The sequence below is a fragment of the Larimichthys crocea genome, chromosome XVII, assembly GCF_000972845.2.
Source record: "Larimichthys crocea isolate SSNF chromosome XVII, L_crocea_2.0, whole genome shotgun sequence".
Lineage (NCBI taxonomy): Eukaryota > Metazoa > Chordata > Actinopteri > Sciaenidae > Larimichthys > Larimichthys crocea.
In genome coordinates, this window is record NC_040027.1 from 24,404,921 (window position 1) to 24,429,416 (window position 24,496).

The window sequence follows — 24,496 nt, forward strand, 5'->3', positions numbered from 1 at the left end:
TATGAAACACTATTCATTTACATAATTAAACTATGTTGTTAAAGGAAATATGTTAACATGTGATGTGGTTCTAATGCTGGCCACCAGGGGGACGGGGATATGCAGAGTCTGTTAAGGGAGTCGGAGCCTTCGATTTATTTCAGAGGAGAGGCAGTCAGTCAAGCACTGGTGAGCGTATGTGAGGAAGTGTGTGAGAGAGTGAGTGCAAGAGAGGAAGGGAGCTCTGGTAAGCCCAGTAAGTAGGAGATACTATTCTTGGGGATTGTTTTATAATTAAAAGGCAAGTACTATTCAAGAAAAACAACCAACAAACCAAATCATTTAAAAAAATGTATATTATTTTACAGTATCCAATTAAAATATAATGGATCAGATCAGACTACGATAACTAACAGTTTGTTAGCTTGTCCTTGTGGAGTCATCATTGTGTCGCAGGAAATTGGAGGACGGCAACTCACATTTATTTCACTTTAAGAAATGGATGATTATATATATATATATTTTTTATTTATGTATTTATTTTTTTACTATAGCATTAATGGGAAGAATCATAATTACTTGTTCTAAATTCTGGAAACAAACTGAAGTGAATTAAACTGAACTGTACAAACAGACCTGCTGCTCTTAAATGTTTTAACCCAGCACAGTAATCGCTAAGCCCCTGACTTCAGTCTGTTTTTGTCCTGAGGTCATAGATCAAATGCTGCTGTTGACCCCCGAACTGCTCTGTTACCCAAAGTCCCACTGGAGTGACTGATACACCCTGCTGTGTGTGTGTGTGTGTGTGTGTGTGTGTGTGTGTGTGTTTATCAGGAGTCACTTACCTTTCTATGCAGATGAGTGCCTTTGGACTTTTGGCTCACGGGATTCTCTAGTCTCTCTGGAACACAAGGAATGGACAGCTGACCTGAAGACGGACATACACACAGACACACACAGTTAGGTTCAGCTCCACTGAAAAGTAACACACAAGGACACATGCTTGAAGCTCGAAAGTGAGCAGGGGTATCATAAAGTCATGTTGTATTGAATAATAACAAAAGACCATGATTTACATATTTGAAGTTAATAAGGCACGCCAGAATTTCATGTATATTTTACAAACCAAATATTACTCTGAAAAATCTAATAAAACATTATGGGTGTGATTTTTTTATTTGACATGTTTTCTGTATTTATACAGACGCCATCCAAGAGAAATATACAACATGGGCTAGATGTGGCCTAACTGCTTCATTGCATGTGCTATATGTACTTGAATATGCAGGAAGTGGGCAAGGGAAGGGCTAGTTCTAGCAATTGAACTAATTTGTGTCATTATTCTTCTCCTACTGTATATCACCTGTCAAAGTATTTAGGTAACTAGGAGTGCTTTTCCAAATTTCTAGTCAAACTACTCATTTAATACCTCAAAATGTGAACATGAACAATCATGTGTGTAGGTACCACAGAGCAAAACTCTTGAAATAACAAAATAAAGGTATTATATTGTCCATGTGAACCATAAGTCAAGTTAAATATTATACAAAATTATCCAAGGATTTCTCCCCTTTATGTGACCCGTAAGATGCATTGATCTGAACCAATTATAGAAGGAAAAAAGACAGAATTACAAAGGATGGCCCAAAGGTGGAGGATTATAAATTGGAGCCAATTAAGGCAGAACATGAAGAAGCCAAGACAAGCGTGGCTAATGATACCATATTCATCAACTTCTGACGCTCATTTTACATTTCAGGCACTTAACAGATGTGCTCCTCTGGATTATCTTACAATGACTGAGCAGGTACAGTAAGGGTGGTTCAAGGACACCCTTACTGGAAAAACAACAACGGATGACTACTGACAGCCAGCAGGATTACTGTTTGGATCGGATGGGACAATATCTATAAACACAATGCCTAACCCTAACCTTAATTTGCTCAACCAATGTACAGCTAAAAAACTATTAACACACAAACAGACATGAGACAGATATTTAAATTAGAAGAATGCAACCACCCTGCTTGAAATAGCTGCGAGGCAACACAATAGCCAAGTAGTGGATTAAGCCAAGTAGGGATTAAGTTAAATTTATTGATTTCAGTTATATATATATATATATATATATATATTTGACTATATAAAAATTAGCTACTATGTTAGCCAGACAGTAGAGTCAGCTGTTAGGCTCTGGCTGCTAATGATAAACTCAGAATTATGACTTTAGGATGCCCTGACCTGTCTGACTAAGCCCGGTAATGACCAGTTTGCAAAAGCTTTCACTGAGTTGGTTGTTTTTCCCAACTAAGAAAATCATTCACTAGAGCAACACCAGACCTACAAAAACTGGTTGATAATTCAGGAACTATGCTAAATATGGGCTATTTTACATGTAAAGAAAATGCTCTTTGCATTAGTCACATCCCTTGCATCCCAGCAATCTGTATGTTAAATCTGAAAGTTACACACATACATATATGGACACATTCTCAGTAGGTATATCATTGTCATGAACCCATCCGCCCCATCTGTCTGTCTACCTGCCTGTCTCTCTCCTCTCATTCAGGGCCTGTCATGCCTTCTCTCCAACAGGCCTCCTGTGTCTGGATTAATCTCCCTGGTTGACTGCTGATCTGAAGGTGGGTCGCCCGCCATCCAACAACACCAAAACTAATTTCACTGTGTCACTGCATCACACCCACGCCCACCATCACCACTGACACCCACACATGCACACACAGTGCAAAATATCTTCATCTGTCTCTGTCTCATCTACATGGACGAGGGCAGGAGGGCGGGTGACTAGTCCGAAGGAGAAAGGTCAGTGCACTGAAGGAGTTCATCATTCTAAGGTGTCAGAGTCGCTCTTTAGGAGAGCAGATGAAGGGGAGAGGAAGGAGGAGAGGATGGGAGGGAGGGAGTAACAGCGAAAGAGAGAGGGGGGGGGGTCTTGTTTCATATTTGTCTCGTTATTGGTTATCAGCCAAAAGTTCATCACGGCCTGCGGAGTTGGCTGGCTTCCACTTTCTGCGAATCAATCTTCATACTGTTCATGTTTCACCGTCACGTGTTGTCTTTGATTGTATCTTAATTATGAGAAAACCACACACACTTAAACACATCATACTCAAGCTATGAATGGTCATTTGGTGGCTAAAAACTCAGCAGAGAGTTTATTGAAACACCAGAAGCTGGTTGTCAAACACACATACACACACACTCAGTCTTTTTCCGAAATGATCATACAATACATCCACCGCACTTGCTGGCGTCTGGCATGAGGTAAACAGCTTTTAATAGCATCAAACCCGCTGCAGTTTGTTTGGGACCATCTGTCCGGTCTATTGTGTTTCTCTGTTGTGACTCTTTGGAAGCCCATCGGGTGACAGCTGATGTATGGGCTCTTACAAAGTCCCCAGCCAGGCCCTCGGGATCCTGCCACACCGTTTTCTCCCTGCCTACTATCTTTTGCTTCTGTTTTGTCTTATTATTTTCTTTGCCCGTTTTCTGCTTCACGGAGTGTTCTTTTTCAAATCATGGTGTTGGGAGTCTGCATCTTCCAGGAGCGCTCTGTCAGTTTAATATGGGTAGGAGTAGGCGTAAGGGAACAGGAAACGGTGTACATGTGTTGGAGAGGCAGGCTAGAGACTAGCACCAAAGCTTGTACTTTATCCGTGCTTTTCAAGGCAAGGTACATTTTTGTGCCATTTCCTGAGAGTAGTATTAAGTAAAAGCACATTAATGCACTTCCCCATTAGCTTGTTGTTGACCTTGTGACTACTTAAATGCGATGACTGTGTAAGATGGTTGCTGAAATATGACTATTGTGGTTTTCATCCAGTTTCTCCTCGTAACAAATACATTTTACATTTTACAGCCATGAGAAGATAAAGTGAGTCTATACACCGGAATGTTTTGACCATTAATTCCAGGGTACATTAAGGACAGACACATGACACAGTCAATGCAATTGTAGAACAGGTAGAACTTAGGTAACTTCCAATATCTTCACTGGCCTAAACAATGCATCCTGGTCAGTGATGGGAATAACGGCGCTATAAATAGCGGCGTTACTTTTTTCAGTAATGAGTATCGTTGTAACGCCGTTATCGTTACTGCCAAAAAATGCGTCCCGTTACTATGATTGAAGGCAGCTGTCATCAGACTAACTATAGATCTCTAAGCCGAGCGGCAAAGATTTTTCTTGTTCCTCCTTCCTTGGTGAGGGCGCGAGACAATTGCATAAATGATGACAATTGGCTGGGGTTTAGTAAAATTCCATGGTAAGCCAATCAGAGGTGGAGATGGGCGGGTGTTGCTTACACAAATGGTCAGATACACAAAGACGACACAGGATATTCACGCGAGTCAACGAGAAACCGGAATGGCGAGTCTGATTAATCCAAAAGTAGCCTTCTTTAAATGGAAGTATAGTATAGATCATAAATAATTGAACACACACATGTGTTTTAGGTTCTGTCAAAGAGGGATGGAGGTGGGGTCCAAATTCTTTGACACATTTGAGCATTTAAAAAATTACTTGAAAGTAACTCAATAGTTACTTTCCAAAGTAACTAGTTACTTTTATCATTTGTAACTCAGTAACTACTTTAGTTACTTTCTGAGAGAAGTAACTAGTAACTGTAACTAGTTACTTTTTAAGAGTAACTTGCCCAACACTGATGCTGGTATGCAAACATTGTTGGAGCACCACCTATGCATTTCTACACACGAGTCAGAATTGTATTTTTTTCCCCATAAGAAATTGTTTATAGAAAAAGCTCCACTCTGAATATAAGGTGGTTCTTTGAAGGGTTGAGGGGTACACTGGGGTGGGGGGTGAACGCTGGGTTCAGGAAGTCTTCACTCCTTTCTTCCCAGGGTGCCCCTGGCCTCTCCAACTTCTAGTCAAAGGCTGAAAGAAGCCAGATGCAGGCAGGATAATCACCACCTAATAAGAGGCTATATTGAAAGCAGGCTGGTGCTCATACACTACAAGCTTGAAAGGCGTACGCACACACATACACACTTGTGTGCACAACATGGGTAGTCGGTTACATATGCACACACATAGTTAGGTAAGGCAGGTGTAATTATGGCATGATGACACACGTTAAAAAGCGTATCACTCACATTCTGTACACATGTGGACAAGTGTGTGTGTGTGTGTGTGTGTGTGTACAGAAAACAACACGCTCACACGCACATATAAACACAGATACAGCCAAACCAGATCCAGATTGTTTTTCCTTCTTCTGACTTTAGTCCTCTACCACCATCCGAGAAAAATGTTAGCATATGGAAAAAGATATCAATAATTTCAAGATATACCAATTATCAATTTAGGAAAAGACAGAACAGGATCCCCGATGGTTTTGTGTATGGTTGGTGTCTGTTTTGGTGTGACCCTACGAAAAACTGAGGCAAAGCATACTAACTCAAGTCCTACCCGCACTTGGAAAAATGACAGAATTTCACTGAACCTTAAGGATTCTAAATGTTGCAGACTAAAGTGACTCACAAAGAGAACTCACTCTAAAGAGCCCTTGAGCCCGGTTTGTTTTTTAAAAAGTTTTACCATTGAATAGTTTTTCATTAAACAGTTGTGATGTAAGCTCTCTCTCTCCTTTGGTCTTCATTAACATGAATGTGCGCCTCCTTTGTGTCTTGAAGCAGCTTGGAACAGATGAGAATATTTTGGCAAACAAAACAACAAAAAAACCCAAAATAGCTGAAGGAATCTTCTCACCACCAATCTTACATTTCATCAGAAAAAAAAATGGCTCAACATCAACCAGTACTGGTGGACTTCAGCCCAAAATGAAATCAGCACCGATTATGAAATGGGACACTACAGTGGCCTACTGTTCCATGTGTATTACAGCAATGAGTATATGTTTGTGTTACTGCATATTTTAGGGCACAAACACTAGAGACTGATTTATTAATTAGGACCATGACAGCAACATTTCGCATTCATTCAGGTTTTTGAATTTAGCAATGCAATTTACTAACACTATGTAAATAAGTACAGCCGCATTGGGATTTCTGCAGTTCCTTTCCTCTCAGCACTCTCCTTTAAGTTTCCTTTCAGTTTTATGTGGGCCGATAAGCAGTAGTGCAGGGAAAAGTGATGCAGGAATCACTATGCTACAGTAAATGCACTATGACTAAGTGTTGAGTTTGGAAAAAATGACACTTCTTTTGTTACATTTTCCTGTCCCTATGATGTTTATGCACATTTCTGTTTTAGAAAAACTGCCTTGGATTTACAAGGGGAAAAAAATGCAAACACACACACACACACACACAACACAACCATTAGTTCAAATGTACATATCCCCCCTGTGGCACAGCACACCCAGTGTCCTGCTCTTACACCATCAGCAGCATCAAAAGGAGAATCTATATTCTCCCCTCTGTTTTTTTTTTTCATTTGACTGACTATGAGGAGCAGCAGCAGCAGCAGCTGCAGCCTCTCTCCCTGCTCGTGCTCAGCCGAGGGAAGGCAGTAGGTTTAGCAGGCGAGGCAGATTTATGGCGGTGGAGGTGACCTCTGGGGCCGTAACACGGTGATGGGTGAGTGGCTCTCAACAGTAAGCTACTGGCACTTGACAAAGTGCCCGAAGCAGAATGAATTTACTTCTCTTTTCCTCAATCATCAAGCAGCCACTGCCCTGACCCCCATCCTGACTGCTATAACAAGATCTCCCATCTCACAAGGGCCTGAAAAATTTACTGTCACATCTACTTTTCAATGAGCTCAAGTGAGCACTTCTTTCACCTTCAGCGGAGCAGGTGCCGGTGTGGAGGAGAGCTAACATGGCCCAGTGTCTTTGTGTGTGTGTGTGTGTGTGTGTGTGTGTGTGTGTGTGTGTGTGTGTGTGTGTGTGTGTGTGTGTGTGTGTTCTATGTGGGATGTGTGCAAGAGAGAGAGAGAGAGAAAGAGAGAGAAATGTGTACACACATGCGTAGGTCCACCAACTTGCCTCTATACTTAACCAAACTAATTGTTTTAACTACAGCTACTTAATCACACACACTCAAAAGCTTTAATGCAACATTTGCAAACATGCAAGATCACAGAGAAGAACATACGGCATAGTAATCTTAATTCTGCTTGCTTGTACACACACACACACACACACACGAGAAGAGAATGAGGTTGCCAGGCAGGGACACAAAGGGCACTGCTATACTGATGTCACCAGACACCTCTACCGTTTATATTAGAAGTCAATCTACCTTATCACATCCCTTATACACACACGTACATACACACACTGACACACACACCAGGCATTATGAAGTCTGTGTGTTTGCGAGCTTTCATCAGCTTGATGGCAGTAGAGTAGGACTTAATGATCCTGATATTTTTTTTTATATGCAGACGATAAATCTTGGAGCACACATTCAAATTTCACCTTTCTTGTACTCTCGTTGTTGAGGTGAAATCACAGGGGATGTAGAGCAGAGTAAGAGTAAAGTAGACCAAACTAACGACATACATTAGTATTTCAAATATATTAGCAATTAGTTTGTATTTGGTGGATAGTAGATAATTATTGTTTGGTTATTTTTAAGATAACAGTCAAAGTCTGTATAATTTTTATTTTTTAATTAACACACAAAACGTGTTTTAAAGTTTGTTTTTAAATTCAGTTCATCAGACAGAAACAGAGTAAAAGAGAGGAGAAGGGGAAGGTTTTTATGTTATTACGGGATTACTTATGGCTAAAAAAGTGTAATAAAATACCAAGTGCATTAGGGGGAAGTCATACTACATTGCTATTTGTATTATAAAGATATTATTTAGTCTTTTTAAATAACCTTTTACTAATTGTCTCAACAGACACACTGATTTACCAGCAACAGGGAGAGAAAACATGTCTGGAGAAGGCTCCACTTGTTTAAATGGTCACTGCATCAAATTGTCTAGGTATGTAATAGTTGCAGTGCCAATCAATACACTGGATATTAGACAAAGGAAGTTAGTAATGCCAACATTTCATTTTGTCAACTTCACTCTTTAAAATGCCATAACTAATTCAACCTCTTTTCTTTTATGAGCCGCTCTTTTGCCCACCCTCACCCACTGAGATAATGTTATCATGATGAGCCAATAAAAATCAATGATTAAACATGTGTAATTTTCCAGAGACGATGTATTAAAATTTATTGTCTCTCCTCTCTAGCGAGCCATCCCATCAGCCCCGGAGCGGCAGACACTCTGCAGGTTACAGCTGAAAATAAAGAAGGGCATTAAAAGCTATTCAATAAGCCACTGTAAAATTGATCAGGCTATAAAAGCTGCTACACGCCCTGCTCTCCATCCCTCCCACCCACTTCAACAGTGGAGTGTGGCTGTGAAGGCACAGAAGAAGTGACAGAGTGTGGAAAGAGAGAGAGAGAGAGAGAGAGAGAGAGAGAGAGAGAGAGAGAGGGGTGAAGAGAAAAGAGAGAAATAAAAGAGATGTTGAGGCTGGGAGAGAAGAGAAGATTTTTAGGGGGAATAGAATAACGAATGAGTAAAGTGAGACAACAGACAGTGAGGGGAGAGTGATAAAACAAAGAGAGAGGAGCTGTGATTGCTTTGCTGACAAAGCACTCGCTGTATAATCACAGAGCAGTTAAACAACATAATTTGCAATGTTACACTGTTTAACCATTACATAACTCATCCCCATAACCCAAACACTCCATAACATGCAGTACAGTAATTAACAAGAATCTAGTCCCTCTCTTTTTCCAGTTTTCATTTTTTGTGGTTATAAGGTAAACCAAACAGAAAAAATATATTACATCACACCAGCACTGATGAAACGCACCGAAATTTTGGGAAACAGGGACCCCTGGAGGTTTTATCACCTAGACTTCAGAGTCAGTACACCAAACAGGACACGAATGTCCCGCACTAAAATAGATTCTGTTACCGTCTGTGTTAAAACATAGTGCCAGTCTCTTATTGGCTGATTGCATCAGTTTATTGAAAACTAGTGGAAATACAATCAAAGGGAAAGGGTAATCCCTAAACTTTTCACACAAAAAAAACTTCAGTATGCTGAGAAAGAAAGATGTGCACATCTCCCAACTTCAGTAAGTGTAGAAAACTGGGGAAAATACAACATGGAGATTTATTGTATTATAATCTATATGTGCAGAATGCCACAATGGCTTTTCTACAGTATTAAAAAAGCAAAAGAAAAAACAACAAGAATTATTAAAAAAAAAGAAAAGAAAATTTCAAAGAGCTAACTGCACCAAAGAGTGGTGCTGTCAGCTGAATCAGTGGCAGTGGCTCGGCAAACTGCGTTTTTCTTTTAACTTTCAATTCTCCTAAGCATCCGTGCTTCACAGCCCCTTGGGCTATTGCCTTTCTCAATCTGTCCCTGGAGAGGCAGGAGTTATAGTCCCTGTCGATTGAGGAGAAAGGGATGTTATTCCCCTGTCACCTCCTGGTCGCGCCGCCATCCTCCCTGCCCTGATCTACGGCCCAACTCCCCCCCTTGCCCCCTTCCTCTTCCCCACTTTGCCTCGTTGTAAGCTGCCGGCTATGTCGTTGCCATGGGCTGTTGAGATGAGGACGATGGAAAAATGTTCTGGGGGGAGGGGGGGCGGAGGTGCTGATATTGGTTTAGAGGTGCTGTTGGCAGCTGTGCGATGGTACTAGTGGTGAATGCTTTAGGACTGTGTTAAGATACTTGCAGAAAAAGAGGTGCGTGTGAGTGCATGTGTGTAAGTATGAAAATGCACAGTGAACACAATGTTTTTTTAAATAAAAATATTAGGTTGTACAGCACTTTACACTAAGACAGACTGCAGTGTCCCCTCTTTGCAGGAGAGGGGAGTGATGACATGGGGGTGGGGGGTAAACTGTAAGACAGTTTGGCCCAGGGGAGGTGACCTGGTCCAGGGCACATGCAGGTCTTTGAGTGATGCCCTTGATAGGACAGCAGTGACAGGGTTAAACATGAAAGGCAGTTAGCTGGTGATTGTGTGTGATCAAAGGTGCTTGCTATATCTTGTCAGTTTGGTTTTATGTGTATTTGCTGACAACTTAACTGTATAATTATAATGTGCCACGGTTTGATTGCATTTTGTTTACTTTGAATTTCATGACTCACTTGCCTTTTATTTTACATGGAGGATGTTTAAGGTTTAAAACTTTTGGGGATTTTGTGTTTATTTAGACTGGAGGATAGAGGAGGGAAGCAAAATGAAACAGACAGGCAAAATAATGGCTGTTTTGCTGGTTTAGGTCTACAACAGCAAGTGTACAAGTGGCTCAAGTGGGGTCTTAACCACTCCAAAATCCCTGGATACATACAGTACCAATAACAACCCTCCAAGAGACAAAAGCTTGGCTCCAGCATGTGTTGACATTTGTCTGTACAAGTTTGCATGCATGTCGAATTTACTGTATTTCTGTGCAATTGGAGTATGATTTGTGGTTTCTAAGAAGCTCCTACGGAGAAAATGTGTCATGGTTTTGTTCTCTGGTTTAGTTGAACAAGGAACTATCAAGATTCAACAAACAGCAGGCCCCCTTAAACCGCCAACACAACCAATGAACATCAGCATAGACATCAGTGCACCTGACACATGCACAACAGAGGACTTCCAGACCTAGGAGAGCTCAGGCCCATTTCCATACTGGCCAGCTCTCTTTTAGGTACTATTGCATGTTAGGCAAATCCTGAGTTTGGGAGGGCCTTTATGGGTGAAGGAATAAATAAATAAGCAGATAAATAGATGAATAACCCAGAAGAATGGGAGCCCATGCAGGTTGGCCATCCATCATATATCCTATTACCACACACTCAGCGGCACCTGCAGTATGTATAATGCAGTCAACCTCTGTAAGCAGATACAAATTCAACTCTTTTCCTCCTCAATTTGTTATATCTGACAACGCCACAGCTTGTGCCTTGTTGTTTCTTTGAATTATGAATAGATTCCCTTCACCAGACTTTCCCTGTGCGTGATAGCGTGGCGTTGTTATGCAGAACAGCTGCGGAAAACAAATTCGAGAAGCCTGGTATGCTTTGCAGCGGCTGGGCGAATATGCATAAACAGTTGCGCTTAAAGCCACTTAAGAACAACCAAATGGGCTCAATATTTCATCTCTGGATTTGTTTCATTGGGTGTGATGAATTCAAAATGCCAGAGTGTAGTACAAGTGCAGAAAATGCAGTTGTTTAAGTGTTTCAAATGATCTAAGAAGGTTTTGGAGATTTTTCACACAACAGCGAGAAATGGTAGACGAGTGCTTTAACTGACAATTTAAATCTTAATTCCTGTCACAAAGTCCTTTTTCTAATTCAGCAATAACACATGGGACCACAAATGTTACAAAATATGTTTCACAAACTGAGAGCATACAGAGGATGGAAGCAGTATGTGTCAGAGGAAGAGAGGGAGCGCAACAAAAAAGCTAGCAAGTAAATACAGATTAACAAATCAGATGCAAAAGGAAGAGAGAGAGAGTGAGAGCAACCAAATGGGAGAGAGGAATGTAAATACATGGCAAACCAACCGCTGCCTGTTTGTTTGGGTATTTACACTGTGAGACTACAATCAAGTCCTCAAAGCTTCAGCCCACATGACAAGAGCCCATTTCAGGGCCACATATCCTCTAAACAGCCAAGCCAACAAACCAAACCTTAATCCATACTTAAACACATGCAAAACCCCAAACATAAAGTCACTTATTTGTCCATCACTTCACAATGCAAAAAGGAAGCAGGGTAAATGCAACAAATTTAATTTGTGCACAGAGAGAGGAGCAGGAGAAGATCTGTGTGAGGAAGGGATTTTTTTTTTTTTTTGGGGGGGGGGGGGGGGGGCTTGGCTGAACTTTCGAGCCCTGTTTGGTTTGAGCAGATGTAGAATTAGTACACATCACTTTGCATCAGAAAGACATTGAACACAAGCTGCCGTTTAGAGGCCAAATACCTCTCCGTCACACAGACACACAGGCACACCTCACCTCTAGTGTCTGTGATTCTGCTGTGGTAATTATCAATGTGATGTCAATTCCCACAGCAACAAATTCTTATTCTTCCTCGAGCATGTTTGATGTCTCCAAATATGCTCGAGGAAGAATAAGAATGGACTGAGCAGCTGAAACAAATATAAAACACAATCAGTCACCTATCTTGAGCCAACATCTGAATTTGAACTTCTGTTTTTAAATTGATCATTAAAATAGTTCACACTTCACAGCAAACGGCACTTGTAACAGATATCAGACCAAACAGAACCTGGATTTATGTCTGAAGTCACTGTTCTGGTTAGAGGAAACAATACTGCAGGACAGTACATGAGTACGTCACTACTTAACACTCTTGGCAAGAAAGACAAGTTCAATCACATATTCATGCATTTAGTACACTTAAGTGACAATCAAGGATATTTGAAATTATAATGCATTTGTGCCCAAATAAAAGATTTGCACATGCACATCCTAGTGAGGAAAAATCATCCAGAAAAGAAGCAGAATAAGAAAGGTCAAGCAGCAGTCACCTAACAGCTGCTTTCATTTTGTTTAACTTAAATGTGTCAGATTTGTACATTTTATTCCTCAACAAACCATTATATCATCATTATATATTTTGAAAAAAAGACTCAGAGCATGGGAATACTATATATAATAATCTATTGATTTGACACTGAAATATGAGACAGTCAGCTGTCATAGTATTGTAGTATGACTTGCACTGTCCTGCTGGTAAAGGTAGCAATTAAGTGACAAACTGTAGGAATGCTGTTCTAGTTTAACATTATATCCCTCTACCATTTTTAATTGAATGCACATTATTTTTTAATTGTGTAAATATCAGAGGCAATATTTATTCCTAAACTTTCCCTTAATAGTAATATTGAGGTAATTTATTGAAGATATTGACATATAACATTAGCCTTTGTCATGCACAACTTTATTTAAAGTGCACGTTCCACAGAACTGGACTTCCAAATAGAGAAATTGATTTGACAGCAATCACCCAGATGAGATTGCTTGCAAATATGCTGTCATTACACAAGGGAACATTTCTTTTTTTTGTATTTTTGGAGCTGGAGATCCTGTTGCATGTCAATGAACTTGGATAAACATGCATGACAAGTGAGGGTGTGCGGGTAAAGGGAGGTAAGGGGGATTCAACCCTATGGTGGCGTGAATGTAGGATCTGTCTGTAATCTGCAGAAGATGCATGCAATAGACCGCCACACTACTTTATCTACAAGGCCCCTAATTGCGAGGGATGTTGAGGAACACATGTTAGCAAAAGAGGAAGGGGAGTCAGATGTCAGCAATGTGCAGGCATATGGTTCATACAAGTTGGGTTACGTAAACTGGAGATGACACCAGAAATCAGGTTTGGTATGATGAACTTAAGGCGAGGACCGCACAATACTGCACAATACTGTACATTTTCTTCATTACAGTCACCTGGTGAACAGGTTATTAAATAGGGGACAGACAAACAAACCCTCTGATCAGTCACTCTGTATATTGCAGAACCTGCAGGTGCTTAAAATCACACAAAATCACACTACATACAATCCTAAAATATCTAACATTTAGAAAAACTATGATATTAAGAAGACATTAAGAAAAAGTGTCACCATTGCACCATTAAATACTGACACCAATTGTACATTTAACAGCATGACACACCCCAATTTCATTATTAAAACAATACCTACAGTCCAGTCAAAAACGGGTTATAGCATAAGAGACCCCAGAGGAAAACGCAATGATCTTTTGAATTCAAATTTGAACCATAAAAGAAAGATAACTGCTTGGCCATATTTACCCACTGAAGAGAAGGTTTTAACAAAGCATGAACATATCGCGAGGTAACACTAGTGACCCAGCATATTATTCCAGCTTAAAAGGGCTTGCAACCTTCAACTAAGCCATTGTGTGGGGCCATCTCATCAGGAATGCAACACTCATGAACATACACAAACACCCACACAACCCTTCCCCTTTCAATTCAAATCCCCCCCACACTTCACCCCCTGTCCCTTTTTTATTCCTTCATTTTCCACTTGTCCTTCTCTTATGCTCTCAGCAAATACGTCCTTTATTTTGTTCACCTTTTTCATCGTGTACCCTCAACATAATCCACTGTCTGCCTTGGACATTTGTGCCAACCAACTTGAGTAAACAGAAAGATGGAAAAGGCATAAAGGTATCAAAAGCGGTACACTCCCCCACTACACACACCCCTACCAAGGAGTGTTTGACCTTGTATGCAAGCTACCACTATCACTTGGTAGTGAGGAGGAGATGCTGCGGTTATTGTTACAAAAAAGGGGGCCCATCTGTTTGTTTGTTGTTTGTACTTCATGGTGAGAAGACATATTGTACCATATGTTCGACTGTATGGTCAAGGCATCACCAATGTAAAGCCACCACTTTTCAGAAAGCAAAATTTGTTTTTTTTGTGGAAATGCTATTTGTGACTGTGAGTAGACTAGAGTAATTATATACTTTAGAAATTATATAATTCATTAATTATATACTTTGGAAATACTGTATGACAAAGTAGTAAAGCATTCTGAAAATATCCAACTGCATGACCTCTTCACAGCATCACAGACATGTTAAAAAAACATGTACGAAAGAAAATATTGAATCACCTACCATGTAGTGCAAGATTATACTCCGGTGAGTTGGCTTTGTCATGATGATTAGTTACAGTGGATTGGGAGTTTATGTTTGCTTGTGTCTGCCCTACTGCATGATGATATGCATATAGTATTTGTATTGTAGTGTATGAGCACTGCTGCCAATTCAGTCACAGTATTCAATCACACAGAGCCGATTGCATTTGCATCTTCCAGCACTGAGTCGAGTGCAGATTGGAGGGGCAGCAAATGGGCTGAATAATATCATCTGACAATCAATTATTTCTGCAATTGTGTTACATTTCTGCTGCCCGGTTTGATTTGTCAGGTTATGTTGGAGGTTTAGTCATGTAAATGTGACGTAGCGACTGATTTAACTGCTGCGCGCCGAGTGAATGAAAGAGACAGTAATAGTGTCGAGGACCATGCAAATCACCTGCAAAGGAAACGCTGTAAATCACAGTGTGGGAAGTGCACAGAGCGGCAACAAGGAGCAATAACACAGAGCACATGTACTATTCAAATGTGAATATCATTATTGTACAAGTCATAAACCATGATCCACATGGTATTTACTAAATGACGATACTGTGCGTCAGGTTATATACAATTGTTCTACTCCACTGTGAATAAACAAACAAAGTATTAACTAAAAGAGCAAGTCATTTTTCCCTCAAACATCCTGGTGACGTTATATCTCAGGAATCAGCAAAGGAGCTTTTAACCCAAACATTCGCTCCCCAGCCATTTGTTGTAATTTAAGCAAATATATTTTCATAAACCTCTTTGCATAGTTTCTCCCCACAGTCTTTTTCTTACTCTGTTCTATAACTTTTGCCAATAAATAAATTCAAGTTCAAATTTAAAAGATTTCTTTATTCTTTAACACTGTGAATGCTGCATCAACTAGGGCAACACACGAGTGACACTAAACCGGCTTTAAATTACAAAATGAAACCAGGGATCGACCTCTCCCTCTTTCTTTCCCTGCTTTGAAACTGGTGTCTCCAATCTTTTCCACAACCAAATGACTCTTAACTCTGCTGAGTGCAGCATGGGTCAGGCAGCTAGATTGAAGCCAGGGTGTCTGGTTAGTGTTTAAATTTAACAGGAGATTTCTGATGTCTGATTTCACTCAACAGGCCAGCCGCTACTCTGTTTTAGAGTGCCTTGCAGTAATGCCTTGCAGATACGCAAATGGGGGTACAGTGGGGGACTATACATATAGGGAACTAAAGCTTAAATCAACTTTATGATCATTTTGATTTCAGATTTTGATTCAGTTTAACAAATATACAACCTGATAACCATAATTAAAACCCAATTTACTACAGTGCTCCTCAAGCTAGGTGAACCTAATAAAATGCAATTTTAATAAAGTGCATATGGAAAAAAAGTCTACGCAGAGGAAAACAATGAAAGAGATGAGTGCCATTGGGACTTAAGTCAAGTGAACAACTTCAATCAGATTGTTGGATGAGCCACATACTGTACACATACACACATTCCACCCATGAGCTCTCAGTATTTGTTCAGGCCATAATCAGTGTAAATGCTTAGCTTCATTTGAGGTGCTAAGCTGTAAGGTGAAAATTAAAATCATTCATAGGCAAAACTACCTCTTCTGAAATGAAAATGACAAAAGGCAAGGGCACAGGTGCTGCCCTCCTGAAAAGAGAGGGTACATTAAGAAAAAAAAAACCCTGCAAAATATTTCACTTATTCTTATATATTCAGATTTCATCTTTCATTCTAATTAAAAAAATGTCACTAGATGGGTGGCCTTCCTTGTTCTTTTTAAACAACAGTGGATTGGTTGTGCTTTTTGAGAAGCAAGGCCAGCAGGGAAATCAAATTAGCATGCAATCTTGTGACATGCTATTATGTTCAGTTCCAAAGACAGCTGGTTCAAATCTTCTGATCAACTAGGAAAAACTGTGGAAAAAAAAATATAGAGATAGTTGTGATATTGTTAAACTGCCAAAGCCAAACTGTAATTGAAATCAAAAGTTTGCTAGAAGTCTAAAAGTAGCAATCGTTTGAGTCCAGTGGCAGTTATATGAATGTATTGGGATATACTGGATATGGTGTTCAAAGATGACACTCATTTCACTCCTGTGAATGTTGCTTAGTTAAGATTTTCTGGGTTTTACATTGGTTGCCCATATTTCATGCAACTTGAAATCTATGCTGAAACAATCAAAGTATGAACACTGGGGTACCAAAGGGAGAACATTTCAAATCCTACATATAATGGAACTTTCTCACTATGTCACATAATAGATAGCTACTGTTCTGCAAAGCATACACACCCAATATTAATCTCAAACAGGAGAAAGTGCCATGTGACACACGGTCAGTGCACATTTCAATATTCTTATTATGCTTCAAATTAATGTGAAAAAAAAAAAAACATGTTTCAGTATTTGTGTTGAAACGTGTTTTACCAGATCCTGAATGTATTTCCATGATGATATTGGAGTGGAGTGGACAAGAGCTTGCCTTATAGTTGTATGGCACTGGTCTGACTACTCACCGCTGGTCCTCTCTTCCTCCTTCTCCAATCCTGGGGTAGTGCTGCAAGTGTAGGTAGGGGTGGCCTCCTCCTCCTGGCCTGGTGTAGTTCCAAGTGGGAAACTGACGGGACGGGAGCTGGTAACTGAGCTGGACGGTCGGGAACTGGCACAGTTCTGTAAGGAATGTAAAGCTAGTGTCAGGTGTAGGAGATCACTGTAACTGATAAAAGCAAAGACAGCTAAGTATGTCCATGTTTTCCATTAGATCATTGGAGCAAATGATCATAAGGACTATCAGCCTAAATATGACTCTCCCTTCTACTGTACATCTATTCTACGTCTTAATTTAAATTGTGTTTGTGAGTTGTCGATTAGCTCAGTTGGTAGAGCATCTGCCTCATGTACGAAGGCTCAGCAGTGGCCCAGGGTTCAATACCAACCTGCGGCCCTTTGCTGCATGTCATTCCTGTCACTCTCTCCCCACATTTCTGTCTAATCAGCAGTTAGAAGGAATAATGGTGCCTTTTTACATCAAAATAATTTGGTTTGCTCTGATTATTAATACAATGAGCTCACAATTAATGTGATGAATATTAAAAGATGTCTCGGGCTACTGTAGACTACTGTATTATCCTTTCCACAATTCCAGCACCAGACCTGAGCGGCTGCTCAATGAATTTCACTCAGAAACCTCCTTGTTTCATGCATGCACATGTGTCTTCCAGCCAGACCAAAATAAATGGCAATAATAGAAAACCCATTTGTTTCACATGGCAAGCATTTCGGGCCGGACACTCAGGCTGGTTTTGTGCATTGGTGATGTCCAGCTTCAGATTGTATGACACACACATGCACAAGTGGGAAAAAGACTGATATATGTCAAGCTACACGTCAGTGTAAGTCACTCCAGGGCACCTATCAACAGAAATCAATGCTATTTTACTTAAAGTCTATCCAAAGTCTAGTATTCAACAAGCCTAACAACATGCAGCTATTTCAAAAAAATATCGACTCACAATGTTTTTTTTTTTCTAGTGCCAAGACTGCTTCCAAACAATTCCTAGTTCCTATACGTTGTCAAAACTTGAATTAAGATCAAAAAAACTAATCCGCTTCCAATTTATATCTATATTTCAGTGGTGTCAGGGGCATGGAGTATTGAGGGGGGCGGTTGTTTTTTATTTGGGTGCTGCAACTGACAGCTTTATTTCACAAAGCAATCTGGCTGTGTGTGTACAAGAGGGAGGTCAGGGTGGGTCAGGAGGTACTTGGTATCAAACAGGCAGGCTACACTGGTCAGAGTGTGTATGTGGTGAATAAAAAACCCCACCCCCCACGGGGCTTAAAAATCTGGGTGCACGACCCACGCCCATGTAAAAGGCTACTACAAGGAAGAGGGCTAAAGAGGTCGACAGAAGTGTGCAATTTAAGAGTGATTAGGTTTGGTGGACTTTATATGGGAGATTGTCAAGGTCAGAGGTGTGTCATGTCATGTACCAAGAGCAATTTGTAGTTAAAGTTCCCAGAATATTTAAATGATTTTCATGTTTTGTGCTAGTTTATATACAATACATTTAACCTGATACATTTAACCTGCGCCAGATAAGTTGTAGAATTCCCTTCACAAGGCTTAGTATTGGCTGCTTGTAATGTTGTGAAGTAATAAAAGGGACAATGTAAGTTTCAAATGATCTTTTCTATAAATTCAAATAAAAACTACTTTAAATCCTTAAATTGAAGTTGCAGCGAATTATCCCATTGGGTTAACTCTTCAATCGTTGCAAATAGTACAACATATAAACCCCTCTATCTCTGACAAGTGCCATTCGTCTTCAAATGACCCCATATGCAGTAATACCGCCAAAGCCTCTTTATCCCTCAGCCACTGAGGCACGATACCCAATCCTATGTTTTACAACAAGGGGATATATAGGGGCATGTGCGGTCATCTAGAGCCAAATGTCTCCTGTCTAACCAAAGGACAGGTAGATACAGTATTTCAAGCAGGATTTATGGCACAAAATAGCATTAGCTAAAAACCGTCAGGCGGCAGTGATGGCTAAAAAACGCATTCTGGTAGCGGAACACAGCAAGATTGGAAAATTGCCACCACCAGAGGGGAGAGGAAGCAGTAAAAATGACGGTAGATGGGGGGGGGGGCTCACTGATAACATGAGCAGCCAATATATCAGACTGCACCTGGTAGCAAGGGGCCCCTGGGGGCCCCCTCAACCACCCAACACACAGCGACATTACATGTATCTATTTATTTATTTCATTTCTTCCCATCCTTACAGTGTTCATCTCTGAGGTGGGGGGTCAAAAGGAAGTAAAGGGATCCTGATATTTAAAAAAATCAATCTGCCGTCAGGAATGGTTTCATTCCTTCTTCAATGACCTGAAGTGCGTGAGGGTGGGGAATATTGGGCACTACATATGTGTGGGTCAGGGCGCAGTGGGAGGGGCAGAACAAAGTATTTCAGGCCAAAGAGAAGTGGAGTTAATGTGATCAGTCATAAGGGACACGATGTGTGTGTGTGTGAACATATAAGATGGCAATGGCAAAGTACTGTGGAATGATGAGAGTGGGTGTTTGTCAAGGTGCTAGGGTCTATAATTGTCTGTATGTGTGTGTGGTATGTGCCTGTTTGTGCGGGCCAGACATTATTAAGTACTTTTAAAGTGCTTTGCGTGGGCTATGATCTTCACACACACACACAAACACACACATACACAAGCAGCATCCAACAAGGTATAAATACTGGCCTGACACTTTAATGTCAGGGGACTGCTTGTCCTGGATTAGAAACTTGTAACCCACCACAGAGCTTGACATTGCTGGGATGAAGGTGCTGCAATGGACAGAGTGAGGATGGGGGGGGGAGCTATTACAGAGGGTCTATGTTTGATGTATAAGGGCATCTAACATGGACTGTCGACTAGTGAGAGGCTAGCAGATGTACAATGTTACTTTGTGGCCAGCTTTCATTGGCACTGCTGGAGTATATATATATATAGATAGATATATATATATATATATATATATATATATATTATATATATATATAATATATATAACACACACATTCTTTTTACCATGGAGAAGCAAAGGGAAATCGAGTTTGTCCACCTGTGTGTTTCAGAGACACACACACTAAGACATACACTTGCTCACAGGAAAATAGAGGATTACATACTGAAAAATTAACGCTTTTTCTCTCTCTCCTTGATCCTGTTGACCGTGCTCCGAACCTGAAAGAGAGAGAGAGTGAGGGGAGAGAAAGAGATAAGTGTATCTGACACAGCACTCAATGAAACACACATACAATGAATCAAAACAAAAAATCTTTCACTGCAAAGTCCTGCAAGCATTTAAAGTGTAAAATGAAGAGACGAGAATAGACTGTGGATGGGAAATAACAAAGCTTGAACGTTTGAGGACACTGACAGTGGTTGGGGAAATGTGTGTGTGTGTGTGTGTGTGTGCGTTCATGTACATGTGAGAGGGTGCTCCAGTATGTCCCAGTGGCTAATGGGACTTGAAATGACACATAGAGCTGGCAACTAAGGAGACGACTTTAAGCTATCATCTGTCAGCATAGAGCATCGGGACCAACAAATGGAGCTATTGGAGGAGAAGGGACCGCCCTAGCAGAACAGATTACATTTTTACACTCCAGAATGAAACAGAGTAACTGCATGCCGCCATTTAACACATACAATACCAGACAAGATTTGAGAGATAGATACATAAATATCATTTTAATACACAGTTGTAATTTACTAACCCCCATCTTATTGTAATTTACATGCTTATTATCAGACACCTTAATCTGGAGACTAGTAATAATTAAATTAGATTAAACTGGTCAATTGGTCTTTTAAATTTCTAAATTGCATTTTGAAAAAAGTATAATAATAATAATAATAAATATCATCATCAAATGTTTCATTGTTTGATTGATATGACACAAAAAAAGACAACAGTACAAAATTTGTCTGTCCTTAAAAAAAAAAAATTAACTTATAACTTAATAACTAATAAATATTATATAATATATATAATATATATATATTTAGTATTTATTTATATATAAAACTTAATATACTAAACAACTGGTATGGTAGAAACATTTTACTGATTACACAGGTATAAGTTCATATATACATATATAATTTATTACCACAAAATATTACTTTACCTTTTGTAGAGAATAATATTCAAATGTGTGTGAGCAGTTCAGTTAAATAGTCTTTTATGGAAAGCCTCTGGCATTTATGAGGTCTGTATGTGTGTGTATGCGCGTGCGTGTGTCTGTGCACATTGTCAGCGCTCACTGTAAATTTGTAGCGGCTGGGCACTCATCACCACAGCCCATCCCAGCCCAGCCCACCACGTTAGTGAATATGCATTATGGCTTATGGCTTCATTAAGTCGCAGCGTGTTATAAATTATGACAGTGCACTGAACACACACACAGCCTCAGAGGCAGCATGTGTATACAGAGGATGTTTTGCATACATACCAACGCTGAAGGGACACATAATGAAGAGGCCCCGAGTCTTGTGACAGGGCAGAATCAACAGCATCATGTTTGCAAAACCCTCCTATTATTCCTGACAAGATCCACAGAAGGCCTTCGACACGGTGCAGATGTTGGAGAGATACCGTCTTTACACAATTTAATGGGGAAAGTAAGTCCTGGGGATTGCACTGATATCAAAAGCAGCCGGCGAGCTGAGGCAATTACATGACACAACTTAATTAATCATTTGACAATGAGGGGAAGGGCATTGTTTTAGATGATCGTTATGTGTTTAAGGGGTTTTGCGCACACTCAAGGTTTCGCAATGATGCAAAGCGTGGTTCCCCATGTAAATAGGTGCTAAGCGATTACCATATGAAAGCAGCACGCCCGACAACACCTGCCGACATCCTTGGAGCTGATGGAAATAAAAGGTCATCAAAGCGTGGGATTACAAGGTGACCACCAAGGAAAAGCTAATTGCAATGAATAATGGAAAGCTATTGTCAGGTAATTAGCAATTAAAACGATGCATTTTGAGTGTAATAGCAGCAGACACAGATTGTCTTGCATGCCATATTTGTAATTATTGAGCCTAGAAACCAGGCTTATGAATGGAGCATTTCCAGACTTTGAGGCACTTTTCTTTAGCATATCAAAGAAAATTGTCTTCACACTCAGATGCTTAGGCTAAAGACTATAAACTAATTTGTTGTATCAAGCTAAAAACAAAGAGCAAAGTTTTTCTTCACTCTATAAACTTTGTTACACAGAGCAGCCTAATGTGTGATAGTGTAATCAAAAGAGGGGTTACAGTCCCCAGCCATCAAGGCCGGTTAACTTAAATGAACGCAATGTGAGACAGAGCCCCTCCCTGTCTCACACTGGCCTCTTTCTGCCATTTTGATGACATGGAAGAAACAAAAAAAAAACATATCATCATCCCCATTAGCTGCGGTACTGTGTGTTAGATGTTAGACAACTTATAGATACAAGCAGGGTACATGAGGACAAAAACATGAGCACCCTGTAAAGGTGTTAATGGTTCAGAGAAAGAAAGAGAAATGTAAAGATGTGAACAATGGCAGGTTTACTTGTGTTTTTATTTTTATTATTTGTTAACAAAGAAGTGTGATCCTTTGAAAACCGGAACATATACACGATCTGCTCACAAATTGTGAAGACCCCAGGGTCAAGGACAACATCAGTATAAGGAAATGAATTCCCAAGCACTAAAAAAGCCACTTAAGCAAGAATGCAGTGTTGATTTATTTTTCAGTGTGAGGGGTCAGCCCTCCCTGGTTCTGCATTGTTGGTGCATCGCCTATGACTCGGGGACAGCTCTTCATGCTCTGAAGAAGACTTGGGTGACGAAAAAGGAACAATGAAATGGGAAATAAAAGGACAGAAAATGCAGGTGTTACATGAGAAATATCCTCTTATATGGCCAGATGGACAGAGGTGATTATGGTGGAAGGTTAAAATAAAGGTGTCTGGAGGGGAAAAAAAACATAAGAAACAGACGGGAGAAGGAGAAGTGGTAACATAAGTTAGATGTTACCTAGCTCTTCAAAGAAAGATGCTTGTATACGGTGACGATGACCTTCAGTCAAAGCAACACGGAGTAAATGAATTAGATGAGTTATGTTTTAATGGATCAAAACTGAAGACTTGTCAACCATGGCTGATTCTACCAGATGGCTTATTAGATGAACTTAGTTATGCTGCAATTACTTTTTTATTTTTATTTGTATCACCAGAAAACTGAACAACTTCAACTGCATTACACAGCTTTTCAGACATTTCAAAGATTATTATTAAATCAGGGGCAAAGTTTCAGTTTCTTGAATTGTTAACTGTGATACCAAGCACAAGGAATTTCACTTTCTCCCTAAAGTTTGGAATGGGAAATGTCTAGAAATGAGAAATGGATCACAAGTTAAAAAAAAAAAAAGTGCAGTATTTTAAGAAGGCTCAGACGCAATATCACCTATTCACATATAAAGTTAACCCTATTTACATAGACTAAGAGGGAGATTTGACCAAGAGTGATTTTCATGACTTGCACCTCATCCATTAAATCGCATCTCTCTGCCTCTTGCCACTCATCCACCCTCCACCCCCTCAGAGCTACAGCGTATCTAAATGGTAATAAAGCAGCATCTCAATACAATATCCTCACTCCTTCACTGCATATTGTTGGTTGCATATTGTTTTTTCTTTTTTTGTTCTACTATGGTTACCGCTTGGGGCCCCACAAAGCCCTGGCCAGCGGCTTTGTCAGGATGCTAAATGGAGGGCCGTGAGTTTAAAAACTTAAAGAGGCAGTGAAATATTAGCCAATGTGGGTGAGGAATGAGTGGCTGAGAACCGCGGCGTGTCAGTGTTTAATGGTCGGACTCGGATGCATATAAGTTAGTCCAAGCATGAAGGGCAGTGGGACGCTCGCGTGGAAACGATGTCCCCTCCCCTCCTTGCCATCCCTCCTCCTATCCACAGACACACACATACACACACAGATACGCTCACACCCCACCCACACAGCTTTTAAGCAGGAAGCCCATCAGAAACTTGTCATTTCTCTCATTCACTCCGACAGCCTTGAGACACAATGCAGACTTACCTCTGTGTTGTACACCCCATATATCAGGAAGATGAACAGGCCCTGCAAACACAGACAAAGAAAGAGAGAGAGAGAGAAAGGAAGAGAGAGAGGGAGCAGAAGAGGAGGACAAAGTTGTTACAGTTGTTTTCTCTCTTACCCTCCACTAAAAAAAAAGACAACATATCAAAAGTAATGAGTATAGGTTGATTTGTGCTCTATGCCAGCTATGC

At 40.2% G+C, this 24,496-nt stretch overlaps 1 protein-coding gene across 4 annotated transcripts in view; it reads right to left on the reverse strand.

Moving 5' to 3' along the window:
* The window catches only part of LOC104928131 (adhesion G-protein coupled receptor D2), an 83,632-nt gene that overhangs the window by 17,076 nt on the left and 42,060 nt on the right, over nt 1–24,496 (reverse strand). For 3 of the 4 annotated variants that reach the window (XM_027289860.1, XM_027289859.1, XM_019256713.2), the window contains exons 21-24: nt 24,285–24,326; nt 20,333–20,387; nt 17,156–17,309; nt 825–907 (exon numbers count right to left, since the gene is read on the reverse strand). In XM_027289860.1, the coding sequence (XP_027145661.1) occupies nt 20,340–20,387; nt 24,285–24,326 (90 nt within the window). In that variant the 3' untranslated portion in view covers nt 825–907; nt 17,156–17,309; nt 20,333–20,339. Of the gene's footprint in view, nt 1–824; nt 908–16,049; nt 16,555–17,155; nt 17,310–20,332; nt 20,388–24,284; nt 24,327–24,496 lie in introns of those variants that run through there. The other variant, XM_027289861.1, reaches the window with a different exon arrangement.